We start from the raw sequence: 25,281 nt of genomic DNA on the forward strand, positions 1-25,281 counted from the left end.
TTTCATAAGGAAATTCCAAGGGTTTTGGGAGCTGTGACCCAGAAACTGTGGACAAAGACCGAATATATATGAGAGATATGTTTTGGCCATCTGAATGACCAAATATTTATTTCTTATAAATCACAATATCTCAGGCCAGAAAATAAGGAAGTGGATAGAAGCTCAGGAGAGACACATCTCAAAAAGGAGGCAGCAGCCAAGGGATCTGGTGCTCCTGAGAGGTCGGGTAAGAGGAGGACTGGAAAACGTGTGCCTGATTTAGTAGATGGGGTCATCTGGCAGCCTGCAGTGGGGACAAGAGAAGGAAGACAGCCAGTGTAGACAGGTATTCTAGATTCCAGGATCTAGATGAAGACAGAGATAGGGCAATAGATGGAGGGAAGTCTTGGGATCTAGAAAGTATTTTTAGTTATTTTTTAAGGCCAGGGAGTTCTGTGTGTAATTAAAAGCCAGTGAAGCCAGTTGGGGAGGAGTGGTTCTCTTCAAGCCACAGTGCAGGGACCCGAGGACCAAGGAGAGGGCGCGATGCAGAGGCCGCAGGATCGTGGCTTGGAGAAAGGAAAGTCTCTGGGCTAGGAGAAATCGGCAGAACAGAACTCCAGTTTCTTACACGGAAAATATGATCTTTCTGATGGCTAGCGAAGGTGTTTCAGAAGCTTCAATGGGGAAGGCCAAAGATTTTGATAAAAACTTAATAGCGACTTTGCCGTCCACTTTTCTGAAGGTTCTTAAGAGATCATGCTTTAGAACAGTGGTTCCCAAGCGTTAGCAGGGGTCAGAAGCACTTGGAAGGCTTGTGAAAACACAGATTTCGGGCCCAGCCCTGAGTCTCTGATTCTCTGTGTCTGGGTGGAGCCTGAGAACATGCATTTCTAACGAGATCTCAGTTGATTCTGACACTGCTGGTCCACTTTGAGAATCACTGCCCTGCGGCCTGCTTCTCGGAATCTGCAGTTGCCCTGGGAATCTGGAAATAAAACTAATTTATTAAACACGTGCGGGCCAGCCCCATGGCCGAGTGGTTAAGTTCTTGTGCTCCGCTCTGGCGGCCCAGGATTTCACCAGTTCGGATCCTGGGCGAGGACATGGTATCGCTCATCAGGCCACGCTGAGGCGGCATCCCACATGCCACAACTGGAAGGACCCACAACTAAAAAAAATATATACAGCTATGTACCGGGGGGCTTTGGGAGAAAAAGGAAAAATATAATCTTTAAAATAAAAAAAACACGAGCAAGTCGGATAAAGGGGAATTTGTTGCAAAAAAAGTGTTAGAATGAAAGATGGTGAAAGTAAGGAAGAATTATTAAAGAGAACATGCCATTTTTAAAGAAGGATAAGGTTTGGTTTTACAATAAAATTGTTAGGATGTTACTAGCAAAGGGCGAACTGGCCCCATATTCCGTGACAGTTGAGAAGGACTCTGGCTTAGCGTCAAGAGATAGGGGTCCAGTCCCAGCTTTCTCACTCACTGGTTTCAAGATGCTGTGTGAGCACTTTTCTGACCTCCATCTCTTCTCTTTCAAATAAGGCTCAGAGAGCCTTTCCATTGTTTCACAGAAGCATCATGTGAAAGTACTTTGAAAGATATAAAGTCCCATATGAATACAAATTATTATTTTACCCTTAAGAAGCGATTCTTTAGGAGAGTTCATCAGCCTATTTCCAATGTGCATATAATATTTGGGTTCATACTGTTGTTCTGTTTTCTGTTTACATAATCACTAAATGTGTCTTCATAATTTGAAAGGTATTTCTTTCACCTCTGTCACTTTAAGATTCTTTGGAATTTCTGCTTAGCAGGAAATCTCCAGACCTGTGTTTTGGCTAAAGACTCACTGGTGTCTAGAGAGTGCAGTTAAATATCTGAGGTAGCTCTGCCAGAAAACAGACAGTAGAGAAGCAAATGACGGAAGCAGTGAGGCCAAGAATTTCTAATGTAACCCTTGCACACGGAGCACCACAATCGGCAGGTGTGATGGTGTGTGAAGTGAGTTTGGAGCCTCAACATATGTCATACCCATCTACCATAGTCTGTGAAGCTGAATCTATCTGGATCTTTTGATTTGAAAATAGTTGAGTGAAGTCTGTCCACCCATTCACCTTTCCTTCAAAGCTCCTCTCACATTGGCCATCCATGATGATGTTAACCACGGAACCAGAGCCCGAGTGTTTGCCAGAATTCTCCCCTCCCTCAAGGGTTCACTGTGTAGTCAGAATCCCAGATGAAGATGGAGAAAGAACTGAGCGTGCCCTCCTCTCCCTCCCCCACCCCAACTCAGCTCCTCACAGTGAAGGCCAAAAGTTTGCTAACCAGTTTTCCAAATTCCTAAGATTTGATTCTCTTGCCTTTAAGAGCTCAAGGAGGTAGGGAGGGAAGGGACCTTCAAGAGATATTGGGAGAAGTGGGTTATGAAATCAAGTTTCAGCTGCAGCTCTGTCCCTCCATCAAGAAGGTTTGCTGTTGGGGCCGGCCCGGTGGCGCTGCGGTTAAGTTTGCACGTTCCGCTTCTCGGCGGCCCGGGGTTCGCTGGTTCGGATCCCGGGTGTGGACATGGCACCGCTTGGCAAAAAGCCATGCTGTGTCAGGCTTCCCACCTATAAAGTAGAGGAAGGTGGGCATGGATGTTAGCTCAGGGCCAGTCTTCCTCAGCAAAAAGAGGAGGATTAGCAGTAGTTAGCTCAGAGCTAATCTTCCTCAAAAAAAAAAAAAAAAGAAAGAAGGTTTGCTGTTTCTTCCTCAGCCTCCCCACCTTGTCCTGTCTCTCCGAATTCCCACTCACATCAGCACTGTTAGTGCTGCTATGCCAAAGAAAAAGGCTTCCTCAAGAAAACGTTCGGAATTGTAGCCAGGGGTCCTGGAGCAGGGGCAGGGACAAGGTCTTCAAGGGGCAGCAGCTGGAAGAGTGTAGAACTGGGCCGAGCTGCTGAGTTTGACTCTGGCTCCGAAGCTTCGTGGTGTTGGATGAGTTTCCACTCGCTCAGGCTCCCAAGTCCTCACCCGATGCCTGGAGATGATGCAGATAACTATCTCAGAGCATGCTGCACGAAAGCAGAGCTCAGTGATCTTAGTTGTCATTATAATGGTTAAGAAGCATGGCTTTTGATTATTAAGGGGGCCTGTGGTTTTAGCATCTTGGAGTGCTTTTCTTGGCAGGATGCAGACAATTGTGTCAAGAAACAGGAAGAAGTCCAAGAATGGCCTTTGTGATGGCTCAGCTAGAGCCATGCATTAACATGGCAGATTGTCTCCTCTAGATGTAGTCGTTGCAGCTGGAAATTCTGAGAACTGCACTTTCTTTAGTGGTTCCAGAAGATCTGAAGTCCAGGCCTCTGACAAAGTGTTCTTTCCACTGACAATAATATGCCATGTTTCTCTTCTCTCTTCTGCAGACCTCAGAGGACGAGCCTTCCGAAAAGGACGCCCTGCAGCCTGGCCGCAACATTGTGGCTGCGGGCTATGCACTCTATGGTAGTGCGACCCTGGTGGCTCTTTCCACCGGACAAGGAGTGGACCTCTTCATGCTCGACCCAGTAGGTACCCAATATGGCAGCATCGGCACTTGGGACACCATGGGAGGGGCTTTGGCTCAGGGTGCACCTGAAGGGTTCTACAGACACAGCTCATGCTCTCCACCTCAGTCACAACAAGAGGGCCCAGTCTGCACAAAGGCAGGCCCAAGAACTTGTCCACACATCTGATCTCTCCTTATTAGCCTGGAAACCCTTTGGATCACAGCACTCTACTAAAAAGGACATTTGAGCAAAAGCTGGTGTAGAAGCTTGGGGCCTGTTTGGGAGGTTGACTTCAAGTTGAAGGAGCTTATGGCAGCTGTCACAGATGGAAATACCATGGAGGGTGGCCAGCAGGTTTCTCAGGCGGGGCCTTAAGGAACTGTATGCTGTGTGACTTTGCAGGGCTGGTAATTTGATTTTATCAGAGTACACGTTTTGTTCAGGCACAGAGGGACCACCTCATGTGAACCAACCTCTCAACTGTTAGAGAAACCACAATGTCAAGGCATTCATTTACAAGCGAGAGTTACTGTTTCTGAGTAACAAGAATCTGGTGCCTGACAATCAGGTCTCTTCTCAGAACATGTGGGAGGCCATATTAATAATCAGCGGTTGTTAGTGATCACACAGCCAGGACAAAGCAGTATATTTTCCAGGTTAGGCTAAGACTCCTTGACCATCTCTGTTCCACAATAGAGAACAACTCTCCAGGGGCCTGAGCATCCCCACCCCCAGGCCCAGGGTGAATAAACAAGTGAAGGCTGTTGTTTAGATAACAGTTGTGATAAGCAAGAGAGAAAAGAACCCTGGCTCAACTAAGCAAAGGATGCTGCTGCATTGATGGGAAAGCTGAGGCCCCAGGCTAGGATGGGTCTAGAGGACCAGGAAACAGGAGTCGCAGGAATGGTCTTGCAGCATGGCCAGTCTGGTCTGGACCCACCCCTGATTCTGTGTCTCTTGCTCAGGTTTCAGATGCCAGGAGGAGTATCTAATTTGCCAGGACAAGTCCAGCTGAGCTTGGGTCAGAGGAGGCTCAGACAGAGTCACCCTAGGCTGCATCCAGTGAGGAGAGTTCACTCTCCAAAGGAAGCTGGGGCGCTTTTAGGAAGTGGAAGCCCATGCCGGGCTGCTCCAAAGCAACGAATGTCCATAGGAAGTTATTAAAGCTCACGACCAGAGGCCATCGAGAGCACACCTATAAGAAGATGTCGGGTTTACCGAGCCAGCGAGCGTGCGCTCTAGATGGGCTGTGAGGCTGTGCTGAGAGGGGGTTGGGATGGGCCTAGTATAGCTCGGGGGCTTTTGCTTGATGATTCTAAGGAGGATTCGAGAAAGAGAGGGCCAGTTCTGGGCTGAGTGTTGTCTAGAAGTGGGTACAGTTAATGATTATACATTTCAGTAATTTTTATCTAGGCGGTGGGAAGATTGAAGTGAGGGTAGAGAGTTATTGGTAGAGAAGTAGTCATCACTTCCATTCAGCAGAAGAAAGGAACGTTTAGCTATTTTTATGGTGGCTGAGTGTCCTTGTCACTGTCTTATTTCAGACACGATCAGCGTGGCCTTGTCTCTGTATTCTGGGAGTGTCATCTATGTTCATTAGGAAGCTTCTCGTCTTTCTGCCGGCTGTGAGCTGCCATCTTGGGAGATTTTCACTTTCTCAGTTTTCAAAGTTCATCGAACTTAACGGGATAGCTGCACGTCCCTGGGGACCAATATCACCAACACTCAGATACGGGGTGCCTGAGAGAAGTCCTGTAGAGAGTGACCATGGCGGCTAGAGGGGGAGTAGGCACAACTTTATTAGCAATTCTGAGGATTTCTTTAATTTGTGTCAACTATTCCTTATGCCAAGTGAATATAGTTTCTGAATGAAGGGATTTCTTCTTTTCCCTTCTAAGAGTTGTTGGGGTACCAGCAACTTTTAATGATTTCCAAGATTGAGTCATTAACATAAACAAAATAACTGGACCACAAACTAGTGTCAACCTGTGTCTCCCACCTTAATGACAAACCCCATCCCCAAATTTCCTCTCCTTGTTGATTGCCCAGATCTTCCTGAAACATTCAGAATGAAACATTCAGTAGGGGGATAAATACAGCCAGTTTCCTTGTAAATGAGTAGCCTAGCTGACAGTGAAAGTTACAAAGGAAACTTTCCCCTTTACCTTTGAATTATTTTATCTCTTGTTATATTACTGCTTGAGCTTCCCGTGCAGACTCAGTGTTGTCACGGTTCTTTATACAACTCATAAAAACACCACTGGACAGGCCGTGGAAGGACTTGGCAGCCTCCTAAGTTCTTCCACAGGTCACATGTTCTGATGCTCTCTGATCATTGTGGAGTGTGCTGTTGGCTTCTGTTTCCTGGCATCTCTCTTCTTCCTGGTGTTTCTCTTCATCTCCGTAGGCTCTTGGTGAATTTGTCCTGGTGGAAAAAGATGTCAAGATTAAAAAGAAAGGAAAGATTTACAGCCTCAATGAGGGCTATGCCAAGTATTTCGATGCAGCCACCACGGAATATGTGCAGAAAAAGAAATTTCCTGAGGTGAGTGAAGAAAGCTAAGGCAGTAGCTGGGAGAATGCTGTCTCAGTGGGTTCCTGTTTTGGTGGTGGCTTTGGGGGCCTGGCTGAAAGAGGTTGGTGCCACTGTTTATGGCTCTGGTCAGTATGAGTATGGCAGACTCTACCTTTCTTCATAAGCAATCAATATCACTTATAGCTAATCTTTTATATGCTCTAATATGAGGGCCTCCTGTTTATCCCACGTTTTAGGAAGGTTTTTGACTCTCAACGTGATCACCGAGTTCTGGACTTCATGTGGCAACTAACACAGCCCAAACAATCCATTAAGTGTGTCCACCATACAAAGAGAGCCTTTAAGACAGGTATGGGAGCACAGTCAAAGAAGTTCCAGATCGAGTGTGTAAAGTCTGGCTTAAACTGGAAGTGGAGCAAAAACTTGTTTACAAATGGGATCCTCTCTCACCAATTCTGGGGGAGGTCATAAGGGAGCCCCTTTCTCATATGGTGGACAGGCAGTGGGGTGGCGTGCCAGCCTGGCTGTCCTTGAAGCTCCTCATGAACTCCAAGGAAAGAGAGCTCGGGGTTCCACGGGACCAGGTGGCACTCAGTCAACAGGATTCTGGGACCGGGCTTTGCTGCCTCATGTGGGCTCTAGAGGCAGGCTGCCCAATTCGATTCCTGATTTTGATGCTCAAGCTCTCTCAAGTCATAGTCGACATCAGCACTGTCCAGAAGAACTTTCTGACAGGAGAGAAATGTTCTGTATCTGTGCTGTCCAGTATGGTAGCCACTGGTCACATGTGGCTGTTGAAGGCTTGAAATGTGGCTCATCTGTCTGAGGAACAAAAATTGTAATTTTTCTTAATTTTAATTAATTTAAATTTACATAGCCGCAGGAGGCTAGTGGCTACCGTATTGGACAGCACAGGCCTAGAAGAAAGGGAAAAAGGTTGGCTATCTGGCCCTGACCTTCTAGTTGTCAACCTAAGGACTGTTACCTTGTGTAGATCCATTCTGCTCAAGTAAGAGTGGGCAGTAACTGAGTGTCCAGGATGCAGGGGTACAAGGCCCAGGTGCCCCCGTGTGGGTGGAGAGGAGAAATGCATGACGGTAAAGAGAAGGCGACTAGGCTAATCCTTCTGGAGTGTGAGCTGTGCTCAAAAGTGAGAAGATGTTTGACAGAAGAAGAATGTGTTCCCTTGTCAGCGGTTATTCTCGCTGCAAAAGTGAGAGGTCGCTTTGTTTGCAAGAAAACAACTGTGGAAAAAACTTTGGAAAAGAAAAATGAGGGTGTAACGGCTCAGAGCATGACTCTCAGACCACTCTGTCCCCGTTCGAATCCTGGCTGCCTGCTCTGTAAGACTCGGCAAATAGCTTCATTCTCTGCACTTCCATGTCCTTAACTGTGAAGTGGGGAGGATGACAGCTTCGAATTCAAAGAGTTATTGTAAGCATTAAGGGAAAAAAAATCTGTGAAAAACACTCAGCACTTAGCACAACGCTCACCATGTTTTAGCCATCATTCATCTACGAAGGAAGGCCTCTCAGAAGGACGATGTGCTTGGGGAGAGCAAGGAGAGTGAAGCCACTGAATACGCTCACTGGCTTCTCCTAGGGCAGTTCTGGGCGCTGAATAGGACCTAGGCTTTAACAGCCAGTTCATTTCCTTTCCTTCCATGGGGAGGGATTAAATGCCCGGGGCGAAGCCTTTGCTGCATGCTGTGTGGACTTGGTTGTAGTTAGAGGCACAAAAAGTAGAGAAAATGCATGTTCTCTCTTTAAAAGAGAGTCCCAGTCAAGCCTTGTTTGATTGCAAGTGGAAAAGGGTGCAGCAGCGCAACTGATGCACTGAAGGTTGAGAACAAAATAATAGATGACTTTTAAAAGAGGCCCCATCCCAAAGCATTTCTGAGCAAGAGAGGGGACGTTGACACCAAGAGACTGGAGGTATGCCGTCTGCCCTGGAACAGCGTGTATGTGTGTGTGTGTGCATGCGTGTGTGTGTATTTTAGAGGGGGCAGGGTGGTGGTCCAGCTGAATGGTGTTGCCCATTTCCAGGTGTCTATAGTCAGCAGTTCTCAGTGAGGGAAATTTCCAGGAACCTGTGAGAGCCTCAATTCTGGGAATCTGCCAGGCCCAGAGGGCCCCAAGCAAGACCACGTCAGTGAAGGAGGCCTTTCCCGTCTCCCCCATGCCCAGCTCCAGCCCTGCCTCAGGGGGAGCAGGGAAGAAGGAATATTGTGGGGCCGAGAAGTAAAAAGGTTCATAATGACTCCCTTACCCACCCCACTTTGTAGCCTGAAGCAACTCTGAGTTGGTGGTGGGGAGAAGTTTTAACTGTAAACGAAATTGGGAGGTTTGGTGATTAACTTGGACTAGATATTTTAAGTTTTTAAAAATTAACTTTGTAATTGTGAAATAATCTTAGATTAGGGGAAAGTTGCAAAGATAGGACAGAGAATTCCCATATACCCTTCATCTAGCTTCTCCCGTTGTTAGATTACTTTGATATATTTGTCAAAACTAAGAAACTTGGGGCTGGCCTGGTGGCATGGTGGTTAAAGTTTACACACTGTGCTGCAGTGGCCCACGGTTCGTGGGTTTGGATCCCGGGTGTGGACCTACATACCACTCATCAAGCCATGCTCTGGTGGTGTTCCACATACAAAATAGAGGAAGATTGGCACAGGTGTTAGCTCAGTGACAATCTTCCTCAAGCAAAAAGAGGAAAATTGGCAACAGATGTTAGCTCAGGGCCAATCTTCCTCAAGCAAAAAGAGGAAAATTGGCAACAGATGTTAGCTCAGGGCCAATCTTCCTCACCAAAAAACCCCCCAAAATCACAAACACTAAGAGACTGAGATTGGTACATGACTAATAACTGACCTCCAGATTCTGTTCTGATTTCGCCAGCTCTTCCAATGCGTCCTCTTCCAGCTGCAAGATTGAATCCAGTTCTCCATGGCGTTTTGTTGTCAGGTCTGCCCGGTCTCCTCTGGTCTGCAGCAGTTTCTCATTCTTTCCTTACTTTTCATGACCTTGACAGTCTTGAGACATACTGGCTAGGTGTCTTGCAGAATCTCCCCCAATCTGGGCTTGGGGATGTTTTTCTCATGATTAGCTTGGGTTATGGGGTCGTTTTAATTTTTGAACTGACATTGTCTTTGAGTCTAAAAGAGACTGGAGGTTTTTTCTTTTACTCAGATCAGAGGGGCGTGCCTGAGGTTTCATCCAAGGATCAAAGAAGGATTCTCCTGATTGGGAGATGAGGGAATGAAAAAAGTTATTTTCTGCTTGGCTTTTTGGAGTCTTATTCTGTTATACTGGTAACGAGAGCCAGTTCCAACTGGCTTAAGCACAAAGGGACTTTATTGGAAAGATATTGGGGTATTGCAGGAAGCCAAGGGCAGGAACTCAAAACTACTCTCTCTTTATTGCCCCTCTCTCTCTCCATCTGTCTCTTCCTTCTGCCCTTTCTTTCTGCAGGCTGGCTTTCCCTGTTAGGCACAAGCCAAACATGACTGGCTTAGGGCTCCCCAAATGACATCTCCCAGTTTGAGGAACCAGCCAATACTGACCACCAAACCGAGCATTCCCAGAAGGGAGAGTCAATCCAATAGGTCAGGTCCATCCTGAGGCAGGAGACGTCCCTTAGTCCAACCAGCTGGAAGCGGGGCATAGAGTCCCACCCGACAAAGGTGGCATCCAGAGAGTCCACTGGGACAGGAGTAGAAGTACTCACAAAACAGCGACGTGACAGGGCAGACACCCTCCCACCAAAGGTATTTAATATACTTAAAAGTTGACGTGATAAAAATATTCACCATTAATTGGTCCCTGTTGTTATTTTGTATCAGGTCCTATGTTAACTAGTTTATACACATTGGCTCATTTAGTTTTCGCAAAAATCCTATATTATTATTCCTGTTTTCATAATAACAAAATCAAGTGACAGAGCAGTTCAACAGTTTGTTCAAGGTCTTAGCCCTAGTGAGCAGCAGATGCTGGCTCGCTGTCCAGGTCTGTGTTTTGACTGTTAATGAGTCGATACGTGGAAAAGCTGGATCATGAGGAAAACCGGTTCGTGTAAGTAGAAAGAATAAGGGAATTGTCTCAGAAGAGATTGGACCAGAGAAATTCCTTGTGGGATCAGTCAGGTTCGGATGGGAAGAGAGAAAGAGAGGAACACTGGGAGAGAACAATGATTGGCTTGCATTCTTCAGTACCGGAGTGGCCCCAGACGCAGGCTACAGCCAGTCCTCAACTTCAAAGAATTTATAGTGTTAGGAATTGTTAGTGATGGTGTCTTCTTAAAAGCATATTACTAATACAAATTTTTGCTTATATTTAGACAATATTGCTAGCAGAAAAATTACACAAGTGTGTTAATCTATTGTTGTGTTAACAAATTACCCCCAAATTAGAAAGTTTAAACAAGAAATAGTCTTGTCTCACAGTTTCCGTGCATGAGGACCAGAAGCAGTGTGGCTGGGTGCAGCTGGCTCAGGCGCTCTCGTGAGATGGCGTTCCAGACAGCGGCTGGCACTGCAGTCCTGCAAAGGCTTGACTGGGACTGGAGGCCTTGCTGCCTACCTCAGTCACGTGGCTGTTCGCAGGTGACTTATTTCTTACTGGCTGTGGTGTGGAACCTTGGTTCCTCACCATGTGGGCCTCTCCTCAGGGAATGGCAGCTGGCTTTCCCCAGAGAGAGTGATCCGAGAGAGAGAGAGAGAGAGAGAGAGAGAGAGAGAGAGAGAGAGAGAGCAGAAAGAGACGGGGAACAAGACCATGAATGACCAATTCATGGCACCATTCAGTGCCTTTCATAAGCTAATCCAGGAAGTGATTTACTGTGTCTTCTGCCGTATTCTTTTTTTTTTTTTTTGAGGAAGATTAGCCCTGAGCTAACTGCTGCCAATCCTCCTCTTTTTGCTGAGGAAGACTGGCCCTGAGTTAACATCCGTGCCCATCTTCCTCTGCTTTATATGTGGGACGCATACCACAGCATGGTGTGCCAAGTGGTGCCATGTCCACACCCGAGATCCAAACCAGGGAACCCTGGGCAGAACGTGCGCATTTAACCACTGTGCCTCCAGGCCACCCCCATCCTAAAGAGTTTTATAAGGGGCCGGCCCTGGGGCCAAGTGGTTAAGTTCACGTGCTCCACTTCTGCGGCCCAGGGTTTCACTGGTTCAGATCCTGGGCTGGGATCTGGCACTGCTCATCAGGCCATGTTGAGGTGGTGTCCCACATGACACAACTAGAAGGACCTACAACTAAAATATACAACTATGTGCTTGGGGAATTTTGGGAGAAAAAGCAATAAAAAAAAAGAAGATTGGCAACAGTTGTTAGCTCAGGTGCCAATCTTTAAAAAAAAAAAAAAAAAGTGGGCCGGCCCGGTGGCACAGCGCTTAAGTTCGCACATTCCACTTCAGTGGCCCGCGGTTCACCGGTTCGGATCCTGGGTGCGGACATGGCACTGCTTGGCAAACACCATGCTGTGGTAGGCGTCCCACGTATAAAGTAGAGGAAGATGGGCATGGATGTTAGCACAGGGCCAGTCTTCCTCAGCAAAAAGAGGAGGATTGGCGGTAGTTAGCTCAGGGATAACCTTCCTCAAAAAAAAAAAAAAGAGTTTTATAGTGAGCAACAGAGTAAATTAAAATTAGTAACAGACCATCATTTATTACTGAAACAGCCGATATTTTCACCAACTAATGAATGGATAAATAATTTGCAGTACGTTCGTCAAATGGAGTAATGCTCAGCAATAAAAAAGAGACAAACTGTTGACATATGCAACATGGATGAGTCTCAAAGCATCATGCTAAATGAAAGAAGCCAGGCGTGAAAGGCTGCATACCATACGGTTTTATTTATATGACATCCTGGAAAGGAAAACTAGGGACAGAAAGCAGATCAGGGGTTGCAAAGGGCTGGGCGTGCGGGGAGCGGACCCAATTCAAAGGGCCTCAGATGGACTTTGGTAGAATAGAAATGGTCCGTTTCTTGTGGAGAAATGTTCTATATCTATTGTGGTGGTAGTTACATGGCTGTATATATTGTCAAAACTTACCAAATTGTACAATTAAAAAGAGTCAACTTTATTGTATGATAACTATACTTGTATAATTTAAAAGGTATTTAAAACATTTTTAAGGACTTTCGTAGATTCATAGACATCTTAGTAGCATTAACTCTGATTTTCCTCTAAATATTATGTGTTCACCTGAGACTTCTGTGGAGAAACTACCCCTTGAAGTTGTAGATGGACGATCATATACTCTGTCTGTGTTAGCTCTGTCTGCTTGTTGACATTTGTTTGCTTGTCGTTCAGTTCCAAGTAATAGAAACCAATTTCAATTAAGCAAAATAGTTGTCCAGATGTCTCCCAGAGCTGAAGGGCAGGACTTACCAAGGGCCATGAGCTGGACCTGAAAGATGTCAGCACTTCTCTCTTTCTGACACTGCTTGTCCCTGTGTGCCCTTGTTCCTTGCCAATGCTGGCTGTGATAAAATGGCTCCTCACTCCCGAGTTTGCCCCATGTCGTGACGGGTAGCAGAGGTCGCTATTTCAATTGCCAACTCCTGATAGAGTATCTGTCCAGGTTGGAATCAGGTGTTCATTCCTGGGCTAAGCAGTGTGGCCAGGTGGGGGAGGCCTGTAGTTGAAACATGGCCTTCTTATTTTAGCTCATGGGTCTTTGTGTAGGCAGTCACTTATAAAAGTCTACCACTTCACCTGATATTTAAACATCTTTTTTTACTTGAAGTATAATTGACATACAATATTATATTAGTTGCAGGTGTATAACATAGTGATTTGAAATTTTTATACATTATGAAATGATCAGCATGCTGTCCAGCTACCATCTGTTGCATACAACATTATTACCATATTATTGCCTATATTCCCTATGCCGTTCATTACATTCCTATGACTTATTCATTTTATAACTAAAAGTTGATCTCTCTCTCTCTCTCTCTCACATCTTTATCCATTCACCTGCTGATGGACACTTAGCTTGCTTCCATCTCTTGACCATTGTCATTGTATGCTGCCCTGAACATTGGGATGCATATATCTTTTTGAATTAGTATTTTTTTCTTCAGATAAATACACAGAAGTGGAATTGCTGGATCATATGGTACTTTTCTTTTTAATTTTTTGAGGAACCGCAAAAGATTTTCCATAGTGGTTGTACCAATTTATATTCCCATCAGCAGTGCACAGGAGTTCCCCTTTCTCCACATCCTTACCAATGCTTGTTATCTCTCGTCTTTTTGATGATAGCCATTCTGACAGGTGTGAAGTGATATCTCATTGTGGTTTTGATTTGCATTTCCCTGATGATTAGTGATGCTGAGCATCTTTTCATGTGCCTGTTGGCCATCTGTATGTCTTCTTTAGGAAAATCTCTATTCAGGTCCTCTGTCCATTTTTTAATTAGATTGTTTCTTTTGATATTGAGCAGTATGAATTCTTTAAATATTTTTAGATATCAACCCCTTATAAAATATATCATTTGCAAATATCTTCTCCTGTTCTGTGGGTTATCTGTTTGTTGTGTTGATGGTTTTCTTCACTGTGCAGAAGCTTTTTAGTTTGATATAGTCCCGTTTGTTTATTTTTGCTTTTGTTGTCCTTGTCTGAGGAGACGTATCTGAAAAAATATTGCTCAGACTGATGTCGAAGAGCTTACTGCCAGTTTTCTTCTAGGAGTTTTATGGTTTCAGGCCTTACATTGAAGTCTTTAATCCATTTTGAGTTGATTTTTGTCTATGGTGTAAGATAGGGGTCCAGTATCATTATTTTGCACGTGGCTGACCGGTTTTCCCAACACCATTTACTGAAGAGACTGTCTTTTCCACATTGTTGTAAATTAACTGACCATATACGCATGGGTTTGTTTTGGGGCTCTCTGTTCTGTTCCATTGATCTGTGTGTCTGTTTTTGTGCCAGTGCCACGCTGTTTTGATTACTATAGCTTTGTGTATAGTTTGAAATCAGAGATAAACATCTTTAAGTTTATCACTTAGGACTGGGCTGAGATACACAACCAGTAATATCTATGAAAAAGATTTTCAGAAGAGTCCTAATTTTAATGTCTGTAAACCCTTCTGTGAAGTGTGCATATTAACTTTCAGGTTAAAATCCATCTATTTGCCCAAATCTCATATATTAAGGAATGTGCATACTTAGAATAAAGAGATTTCTATTACACACACACATACTCCATCTAGTCCACAAGCTTTTACTAAGTTTTATGAAGCATTAGGTACTGTGCTAGGTGCTGGGGATAGAAAGACACTAAAAACCCGGGGTTGATTTTCCTTCTTTAAATTTAAAGAAGTTATGAAAGGCCTGTAGCTCATGCTTCTCAGCTTTTGCATCCAGTCAAACTCAAATATGGGTAATCTAAGAGGATACTGAGACTGTGGGTGGTACGGAAATAGAAAAGCCTCTTTGATTTGTGGTAACCATGTGTAACTATTAGGCCTGTGATGGTCACGTACTAAGCCAATGAGCATAATGAGTACATTATTGAAACAAGGGTGGGATAAAGCAGTTTCTAGATTGGGTATAGAACTAGGGTCACAAATTCAGCTGCCTTCAGGGACTAAGCAGATAAGATAAACGTAGGAAGTGGGCAAAGCTTAAGACAATAGGGAGTTGTGAGGATTGTGGCATCTGGAGGGTGTCCCATAAATGAGTCCACATTCTATGACAGCAACAGCACAAGAACACCACCAGGAGGGCCAAGGACAGCATTTCTATGGGCCAAAGTGAGCCTACAGGCTGCCAGTTTGAGGCTCCCATGGAAATGTTGTACAACGTGATCAGACCAGGCTAGTCAGTCAAAGGGAACACCAGACAATTGTTTCTGATCAACTATCCACATCGAGGGCACTGCCATTAACCGCTGAGTTCATTCACTCTGTCCAAACGCCGGTGCTTTGCCATACCTGGGGTGACAGGGTGGATTAGAAGTGCGTTAGATTAAGTGTGTTAGAGCTAACAGTGCACGTGTGGAATAGGTTACAGTTCATTTTCCTAAGTCGTAGGCTAGTTGCTAAGTTCAGAGCAGCAGAACGTAAACTTCCTGTCTGATTGGATGATTCAACATTTTCTTGATGAAGACAAGTCATTCTTCCTTCTTGAACATTTGCCCTATTGGGAAAAATCGAGAATTTCTCTTCAAAGCTTTTGAAAAAACCTAGATTTCTGCTTTCTTACTATCTCACTTTGATCGGGTTGCCTACAAGAGTCAGTCAGTACCACTTCTCCAGGTTCGGTGTTTCTTTCCTAAACCTGCTTATTTTCCTAATGTAAACTTATCTGACTGTGGAAATGACGCCAAAGAGCCTCGTGATCAAAGGAACCTTATTCAACACCACAGACAAGGGGATGTTTTGATTTTTTTTATAACACCAGTCATCTGACTTCCTGTCAGCTCTTTGTTCATTTCCTCTGTTGAGTATGCTCTTCAGTTCACACATCATCAGCTCTGAAATTCCAATGTGTAATGTATGATTTTTGTAGCTTGGAGTCTGCATGATATCTTTCTCCTGTCTAATCTCTCCACATACAGTTCTTAAAATGTCTGTCCCCCTCTGGTGTACTAAAGACCCTTATTGGGGTCCATATTCCTACCTTGGCTCCCTTAGGTGTCACCTTCAGAGTGGTGTCATAGAGTGGCGTCGATTTGCAGCCACATACTCCAGTGGCTTTCTCCATCATTCTTCCTTCTCTCACATTCTTCTGGTTTGATGGGATCTACATGGTCCTTCTGCTTTGACGAGCTCTCCTCCACCCTGGGAATGCCACCAAGGATAGAAGGGCCCTGGGGAAAAGTCCCTTGGCCTCCTTTGACTCATGACTTAAGCTCAAGGGGCAGAGGGAACACCTGAAGGCTCAGGTGTAGTCCAGCCTAAACCACAGGGCAGGAGACCAAAGAGGGATTGGGCAAGGCAGGGCTGGGTGCAGAGTGTGGGCTGATCTCCGGCTCCCTGCACCTTGGAGCTTGGGGGTCTGAACGATATGGCCATCCTTGTCAGAGTGAGTAGGAGATTCAGAAATTGGCTGTTCTGGGGCCAGCCCCGTGGCCAAGTGGTTAAGTTCGAGCACTCGGCTTCATCGGCCCAGGGTTTCGCCAGTTCGGATCCTGGGCGCGGACATGGCACTGCTCATCAGGCCATGCTGAGGCGACGTCCCATATGCCACAACTAGAAGGACCTATGACTAAAATATACAACTATATACTGGGGTGCTTTGGGGAGAAAAAGGAAAAATAAAATCTTTAAAAAAAAAAGAAAAGAAATTGGCTGTTCTGGGACCATATTTAGCATGATCAACAGAGAGCTTCTCGTCCATTCTGAATAAAGGTGGTCAGGGGTATGATGGCCAAGGACTGGGTCCCAGAGAAAAATTGCTCTGAAATCTAGACACCCCTTCCCTTTGCAACCTGTACCTCACTGTGGACTGCAGAGGCCCACTGCCCTCCACCCACGAATAACTGAAAACATAAATTTGTTTCCCTAAGGTCCTCCAAATTTCTTCTGCAGAAAATCAAAAATCTGCCAAGGAAAAACAATGTCAATGAAAAAATTCTGAGCATTGTTTTTATTTCTTTGTTCCATTCTGTACTTTCTATTTTAAATTTTAAATTTCTAATACCAGAAGATCTAGAAATGGAAGTTGGCCAACTTTGCCCCCATGTTTCTCACTTAAAGAAAAAGTTCAGGGGCCACCCCCTGGTCGAGTGGTTAAGTTCTCGCACTCCGCTTCGGTGGCCCAGGGTTTCGCTGGTTCCGATCCTGGGTGCAGACATGGCACTGCTTGTCAGGCCACGCTGAGGCAGCGTCCCACATGCCACAACTAGAAGGACCCACAACTGGAATATACAGCTATGTACTGGGGGGCTTTGAGGAGAAGAAAAAAAGAAGATTGGCAACAGTTGTTAGGTCAGGTGCCAATCTTTAAAAAAAAAAGAAAAACAAAAAGTTCAAAGAAACTTCTTTTAACTTCTCAGCTACCTCTGCTGATGAAGCTGCAGTGTTGGGGCTGGCCCACCTTGGCAGGTACAGACAGGCCATTTCCTTCCCCAACAAACACGCTGTGCAGACCTGCGCACACTGCGGAAGTGTTTGCTGGCGCATAGGTGGGTCAGTGGTGTCGTCTTTGTACAACAAAGGACTGTTTCTGGTTGTCACGTATTAGATGCCTCTGTGACCTTTAGAAAACTGGTGTAGTGATTGTCATAAAAAGGAGTGCTGGCCAATATTAGCATTGGCTCAGCTTGGATTGGATTCAGTTCCCTCTGGCCAGGAGACAGCCCTCCGCATGCATCCGCCAGTGCCTGGAACCACCCCTGCCTCCAGGAAGCAACGGGAGAGACAGAACCTGCTGCAAAGGACCTTCTGTGCTTGCTTCTCCCTCTGGGCCACTGCTCCTCCTCCCCACCAGCAGTTGCGTGATCCTCTAGGAAAGACAGTGTTAGAGTTTCTGTGGGTATTTATTTCTCATTGCATTCTTTTAAATGTATGTTTTGGGTGAATTTTATAGTGTACCTAAATTCATGGGTGTAGTTTATAAGTAGAGCTAATGTTTAACATGTACGTGTGTGTGCCTAAGCTGGTTTCGGCTGGCTGAGACCACTGCCCTGGAGCTCCAGGTTTTCTTTTCAATTCTGTGAAAGGGAAAACGTTTCTAAAATCAGGCACTCACCTCCTCCTTCCCTTCTCTACCTCTTGCCATGAATTTCATCCTTCCTGGCCCCTAATAGTCTATTTCAATGTTAAGAAGTGTGACTGTAAATTACTGTGGAGTCGCGTGGCATTATTTGATCAGTTTATTGTGTACGTATTTTGCGGGGTAGTGTTGTGAGTCTCCTGTTTCACGGCACGCTCAGACTGTCAGACTAAAGACACAAAAAGACAAAGCAGCAGCCCTCTGTTCACTCACCCGCTCCCCGGTCGCTGTCAGGACAGTGTCAGCAGCTCACAGAAGCACGGCAAGCAGGAGAGGCGCTGGGTCTGAGGAGGGCTCTTGCGATGTAAGCAGCCCCGTCCCAGACATTCCGTGTGTACCCACTTCCTAACACATGTGACCCATACACCTCCCCGTGCCCAACTGTGGTGCTGGTGGACCAAAGGCATTTTGTTAGAATGTGAAATGAAATAAAAGTGGAAATTTTGCATTATTAGTCCACCTTGCAAAGGGTTGATTGAAGGGAAAAATATGAAAACAAGGAAGTGTCGACGAAAATATTCCATAACCAATCTATAAATGAAAATTTGGGTGAGTTTATTCTGAGCTTAAATCTTAGGATTATAACCCGGGAGGGTCTTTCCACAAAGGAACAGAGCACTCCAAAGAAGTGGGGGTACATAGGGCAGTTATATACCCTCAAAGAGGGTGTTTCACATATGACTGAAATGTCCCTCCCACAATAGTCACAAGATTGCCCTGTCGGCACAGCCCTTGATGGACACAGCAGGTAGTGGGTCGGCTATCTTGGTGGGCGTAGCAGGAGGCAAGTCTATTGTCTCGAGCTGGGCGGTCACAGGTGAGCGCAGCAATCAGTTTCTAGCCTAAGGAAAGATGCTTAATCCTTAAGGAGACGCCAATGTTGGGAGGGGGTGGGAAGTTGCACCTTTATCTCAAGGGCCTTTGTTCTTGCCATAGGGAATCTCCAAAGCAGATATACGATGCATGCTCAATGGCCTTGGTCAGGCCCTTTTGGAAAGACAAGGTCAGGCTGAATTAGGTTTACACCAAATGGCTTCCTCATATATTCCAATATATCCTATTACTTGCCATTTTTATTTGTCAGAAGTTTCATGAGAGAATTTGAGGAGTTCTGTATTTGAGGAATACTCTTTTAAAGTGTGGTTTTGGGTATGTTTTTCGCACTTTCTCTAGACTTTTTGTTGCGTCTTATAATTCATCCACATGATGGTGGGGGTGGGGGTGGGGGCTGTGGAAAGCTGTGCCCAGAAAGTTCTTGCTAGTCCTTCCTTTTCGGACTCCAGGGGCTGCCTGACATGGGTTGCATGGGGCCTGCTCAGTGAGGCTCCCTCCCAGCCTTGCAGCTGTGGGGATGCAGAAGGCAACCCTTGGCCCCTTAGCATCCAAAACTGATAAGACGCAAATTCCGCTTCCAAGAGCCACTCCCCTAGCCCCGTGGAGGCCATTGTGTGGCCATGGCAGGCAGAGTATGACACTGGACCTCAGGGAAAAAGTCACCAGCTTGTCATATGGCAAGATCGTCAAGCATGTTTTGGTGCACAACATGCTGATGTCCTGCGTGAACTTCAAAATTGACCCTCAAATCAATCAAGGATTACCAGTTGAGTATTGGTTGAGTAGCCAGCGTCCCCTGAGTATTAATTGATGTTTACCCTGCTTTCGTCTCCTCCAGACTCTCTTCTCCACCTATAGTGCTGTCATTTGATTATTTGTTGGTAAAATTTTTCCCTCCTACTCGAATGTAAACTCCGTAAGTGCAAGCACCTTGTTTCCAGCGTCTAGAACACTACCTGGTGTCTGGGGGGACCTCTGTGAATATTTGTTGAATGAGTGAATGAATGAAGCACAAAGCCAATGCCCTTGTTCTCACAAGAGCTGAGGAGAGAAAATCCCATCCGTAAACATGGAGCTGATGCGCAGCATGCATGTCCGTCTTTAGGCCGCGTGGGGACCAGTCAGAGGAGAGTTCTAAGGAGAAGGCTGCTGGGGCTCGTAAGAGGGGGGCTTCCTTATGGGCTTGGGTAGTTAGGGTGGGTAACCATCCTCAGATGTAAACTCTGGAACAAAAGCATTTTACTGCCAGAGTGTTACGGAATCTGAAGTGAGTTCGCCCACCCGTTGCGCAGCAAGCCAATCTCTGACACCGGGGGTGATGGAAGAAAGTAGGAACTTTATTTTTGCACAGCGCTGAGCAAGGAGAGAGGGCAGCTAACACTGAAATCCCAAACTCCCCGAAAAGCTAAAAGGAAGGGTTTTTATTTGGGGCTTTACGTAGGGGAGGGAGAGCGTATGGCCTTGCTGGTTGGAGCTTTCCCACCAGCCTGTTTTTGGCCTTGAGACACTTGCAAAGAGGAGGGAGCTCGTGACCTTGCAGGTCAGCAGCTTTCCCACCAGCCCGTATATCTTTGTGGGGAGGAGATGGTCCAGGTGCTTGTCCTTGATGGTGTCTGTCTCCATGGAGGATAGCGGATTCTGGAGACAGGAAGCCAGAGAGTAAGCAGGGAATGAGTGTTTTGGTTTTAACCCCATATATGCTGGGTTTAATGTGGGGAAACTGATACCAGGGTCGGTATCAAGAGGAAGGAGAAGAATCCTTTGTTTCTCGAGTGGAGCTCTTCCACTTACTAGGCTGGAGGCAGCGTGACATTATGGAAAGGCAAATTCAGTTTAGGAGCCTGGAGGTCCTGTCTCAGCTCTCCCACGAATACTTAAGGGCCTTAGCATGGCCCTAGAATTTCTGGGACTTTGAAAGTAAAGGACAGCCAAGATTGCCCAACAGCCCTTCCAGTGCCAACATGTGCTGATCTGTCGATGCCCAGTTTTCATAGCTTGCATGTGTTTATAAGGGCGAAGGAGAGGCAGCTTCCCTGAGCCTGCCTTACTTGCCTCAAAGGCGTCTGAACCAAATTTCAAGCGTTGATGCAGTACTGACTCCCTCGGTGCCGTCTTCTCTCGCTCTGGCATGTCTTCCCACAGCTAACCTTTCACCCACCGCTTTGCCTTCTGGAAGCCCCACTCCAGTGTGAGCAGCAGGGTGCCCCTCCCACTCCTGATTCTTCCTGAGGCCATTACTTCCCTGCAGGATCTTTGCGTTCTGGCTGCCGTGCTCCCACACACCGCACCACCAGGAGATGGGAAGTGGTGCAGGCGCTCTCTTCTCCCTGCCAGTGTGGAAAGAGTGGCCCTCCTTTGCCATCTCTGTTCCCTAACAATAGCAGCTTCTTTTGTTCCTAACGGCATGCTTCTATTGGTCATGATAGTGAAAGTTGGTGTATATTGTGTCAGGAACTGTTCCAAGTGCTTTCATGTACTAACTCATTGAATTCTCTAACACAACTACAAGATAAGATTAATACCATAATCTTCATTTTACAAATGAGGAAACTGAGGCCCAAAACAGTCAAGTCACATGGCTAAGGTGGCCCTATTAATAACTAATAGAGCCGGGATTAAGTCTAGGCCACTGGGATCCAGAGCCTGGATGTTGTGGAATCCATTAGTGGGTGATGAAGGCAGCATAGGGAGTTGTGGTCAGCAGATATTTGTAGATGAAATAGAGCAGAACTGAACAGAATGGGATAAATAGAATAGAGTAAAAATTGCTAACTGGAAGAATTATTTTTGCAAAACCCTTGTTTTATTTCAATCATGTATGTTTTTTAGTGCACACTGTATTTTGTCACAAAATGTACTTTTTTTTTATTGCGTTAATGATAGGTTACAATCCTGTGAAATTTCAGTTGTACATTAATGTTTGTCATTCGTGTCATAGGTGCACCACTTCACCCTTTGTGCCCACCCCCAACCCCACCTTTCCCCTGGTAGCCACTAATCTGTTCTCTTTGTCCACATTTTTAAATTCCTCATATGAGTGGAGTCATACAGAGATTATCCTTCTCTAACTGGCTTATTTCACTTAACATAATTCCCTCAAGGTCCATCCATGTTATTGTAAATGGAATGATTTTGTTCTGTTTTGCAGCTGAGTAGTATTCCATTGTATATATGTACCGCATCTTCTTTATCCAATCATCTGTTGATGGGCACTTAGGTTGCTTCCATGTCTTGGCTCCTGTGAATAGTGCTGCAATGGATATGGGTGTACAGCTATCTCTTTGAGATCCTATTTCCAATTGGTGTGGATATATACCAAGAAGTGGGAGGGATGTTTCCATTTTTTTTAAAGTTTTTATTCTCTTTCATTCCCTCTTTGACTCTCTTTGCTCAATGTCTGCCCTTTATAATCCTCTGAAACTGTCCTGGCAAAGGTCACCTATATCTTTGGAAATGTTGCCAAATCCAGTGGTCATGTTTCCACCTTGTGTTACATGACCTCTCAGTGGCATTTAGCACTCTACCATTTCCTTCATGAAACTCTGTCTTCCTTGGCCTTGTGCCTGGTTTTCCACTCACCTTCCTAACCATCTTCTTAGCCTTTTTCACTGCCTCCCACCCCTATGAATTTGGTACACTACAGGACTCTATTCCAAGCAAGCCTTTGGCTCACACTTGGTGTCCCTGATACTGAACTTCTTAATCTCATGTTCCTGTGCCCGATGCCCCATAAGCCAAACACTGAGACATCAGTGCTTGGAGATAGAGAAAGCTTTATTCAAATTGGCCAAAACAAGAAGATGGGAGCATGGGTTTGCTCAAATCCACCTTAAGAGAAGAAAGCAGGGAGTTTTATAAGAGCTAAGGGGCTGGGCAGGAGGAGCTTCAGAGGAACAAAGGTCCCTCATGATAAGCCCCTGGGCAATCTGACTTCTGGGTGTCAATGGCTGCTGGGCGCTGGCCATCTGTTGGTCACAACCTCATGGAAGGCATTCTCTTTCTTCTGCAAGACAAGCTCACAAATGCTTATGACCCAAGTCACTCCTCAAGTTAAACAAGAAAACAGCACATTGACAAAGTTCACCTATGTCTGTGTTGGGATCAAGGTTGGAAGGCAATCGTGTTCTTATTGGATATCTGCAGTAACTCACAGGTACCCGGTTTCATCCCTGCAGGGTGACCTCATCCCGTCCCTTCTGGCCACTCCTGTTCTCTAGATTTCTCATAGGCTTCAAATTCATTTGCTCCTGAGACGCCTAGAACTCCACGTGTCCACTCTGACATTCCTATCCCCTACCCCCTGCTAAACACGCTCCCCGCAAGCCTGCTCCTCCCTGACGTGTACTGCCTCTACCATCTTCCCCAGCAAGGCTCTGGGAGTGAGCTGAGAGGACTACCTCTTTCTCACACCCACGTCTAATTGTTCTCTAGGTGTTACCAACTCTGCTTCCTAAACATCTCTCAAGTATGCCCATTTTCTTCATTCCTATGGCCATTGGTCTGATTCAGACCTCCATTTTCTTACCTATTGAGAAGTCTCTTAACTGGCATCTGCAGGTGTTTTTTTGTTGGTTTTTTTTTTGAGGATGATTAGCCCTAAGCTAACTGCTGCCAATCCTCCTCTTTTTGCTGAGGAAGACTGGCCCTGAGCTAACGTCCGTGCCCATCTTCCTCTACTATATATGTGGGATGCCTACCACAGCACGGCGTGCCAAGTGGTGCCATGTCTGCACCCAGGATCCGAACTGGCAAACCTCGGGCCACCCAAACGGAACATGCACACTTAACTGCTGCGCCACCAGGCCAGCCCTTGCAGGTGTTTTATATATAATATCCTTATGTGAATAAAATATAGGAGGCCGCAAAATCTCCCATGTCATTTTAAAGGTAACAACCTGAGAAGTGCTTTCCAGAAATCTCATGTAAATGCAGTGCAGTAAGGATTTTCCCAGTACCTCCCTTATGCCTCGCACCAGGCTGGGCCAGGGAATGCTAAGCTCCGTAAGTCAGTCTTTCCCTAAGGACATCACAAACCAATGGAGGGGCCTGGCACATAAATGCTTATGAAATAAATGCATTTTATTGTGGCTAGTGCCACACAAAAGACTGGATGCCTGCCCTGAGGAATTTCTGTCTTCCTTTCCACTGTCAGAGAATTCTTAGGTTAGACAAAGAAATCTCAGATGGGTCACTGAATGGGGACAAAACAAACCTGCCCAAAGGAACGGTTTAATCAGATAGCCATGCCTTACCTGATATGCCTTACTTTGAAGAAAATCATGCCTTACTTTGACTTATTTCTCTCCGAACAAATTTTTTTTTAATTACATCACTAATGAAATTGAGGTTTCCAACTCAGTTGTTCTATTTCTTTGAATGATTCTAAAGTGGTTTAAAATGTTGTCAGTGGATAAACACTCCTTGCAGGAAATGCAAAAGTTGTCATTATTTAAGGTGGTCTGGTTCTCAGAAAGCTAAAAAGAGCTCAAGAAGCAAGGTGAGCCCAGGAGCTTTAAGGAGCTGCCAAGCAATAGTTGTTTGCATGTATTTCCTTCTTCTGTTGTTGTTTTCTTGTTAGCTGCTCTCTTAAGATTGCTACAGGATATTGACTCTTACTTTAGGTGGTCCTACATTTAATGAGTTCAATCGCTGTCCAAGGTTTGGGGTTCTTAATGGATGAAATACTCAATTACATAATTGTTCACTTCCTAAGCTGTGGGTGGAGGATAAAGGACCCGGAATGCAGAGGCTGCACAGACCGGATGTCTGACCTGGAGCTGGTGCTGGCTGGTTGCTTAACTGCCTGCTTCTCATCTCTCCCCTCTCTGCCTTCTAGGATGGTAGTGCTCCCTATGCGGCCAGGTACGTGGGCTCCATGGTGGCCGATGTACACCGCACGCTGGTCTATGGAGGCATCTTCCTGTACCCAGCGAACCAGAAAAGTCCTAAGGGCAAGGTAATTCTCCTTTGTCCATGGCTGTATCCGGTCAGTGAGTCAGTCTGGGTTCCCTTTCTCTTCATGCCTGCTTTTTGGCTACCGCCCTGGCCTTGGCAAGTCTGTCTGTGAGTGTGCAGGCGGACGGGAAATGAGGTATATTTCCCACTGGTGAAATTTGAGAGTGCGGTAGAAGGTTTGGAGAAGAAGAATGAGTTGTCATTGGTGATTTTCCCTGGACTTCACTCCCAGAAGCCAGGATCCCCTGTGAGCCACCCCTGTCCATCTCCCACTTCCCACACATTGTGTCTGGCTTTTAGCTTCAACACCAACTGATTTTGGATCATAGACCCCTTTGAGAATCTAATGAAACTTATGGACCCACTTCGCAGGAGAAAATGTGCATAACCATACACATCACACACGTTTTCAGAGGTTCCCATGTGCTCTGAAATCCACCCAAGAATCCCCTCGAGAGTTCCAAGTTCCAGAATGAGAGCTTCTGCTCAGAACTCAGTCAGTGTTTCTGGAAAGGTGGCTCCTGGAAGATCTCACTGCAACTTTGTGACACGAAACCAGAAGCACTTGTGCTGTCAGGTGGGACCCGTGTGATCCCAGTGCATCTGTCTTGAACAGGCCCTCTCACGGAAGCGTGTCTGATTTTTAGCCAGTCTCAGAAATCCTGGGTAAGTAGGCAAATCAAAGCACAGACCTGCTA

General features: G+C 45.7%; 1 protein-coding gene across 1 annotated transcript in view; it reads left to right on the top strand.

Annotated features, from left to right (window-relative positions):
* LOC103550992 (fructose-1,6-bisphosphatase isozyme 2) overlaps nucleotides 1-25,281 on the top strand; it is a 45,839-nt gene that overhangs the window by 17,637 nt on the left and 2,921 nt on the right. Inside the window, exons 4-6 of the mRNA XM_070590740.1 lie at nucleotides 3,394-3,534; nucleotides 5,924-6,061; nucleotides 24,465-24,584. Of these exons, the coding sequence (XP_070446841.1) occupies nucleotides 3,394-3,534; nucleotides 5,924-6,061; nucleotides 24,465-24,584 (399 nt within the window). The remainder of the gene's footprint in view (nucleotides 1-3,393; nucleotides 3,535-5,923; nucleotides 6,062-24,464; nucleotides 24,585-25,281) is intronic.

This window comes from Equus przewalskii, chromosome 22 (genome assembly GCF_037783145.1).
Source record: "Equus przewalskii isolate Varuska chromosome 22, EquPr2, whole genome shotgun sequence".
Classification (NCBI taxonomy): Eukaryota; Metazoa; Chordata; class Mammalia; order Perissodactyla; family Equidae; genus Equus; species Equus przewalskii.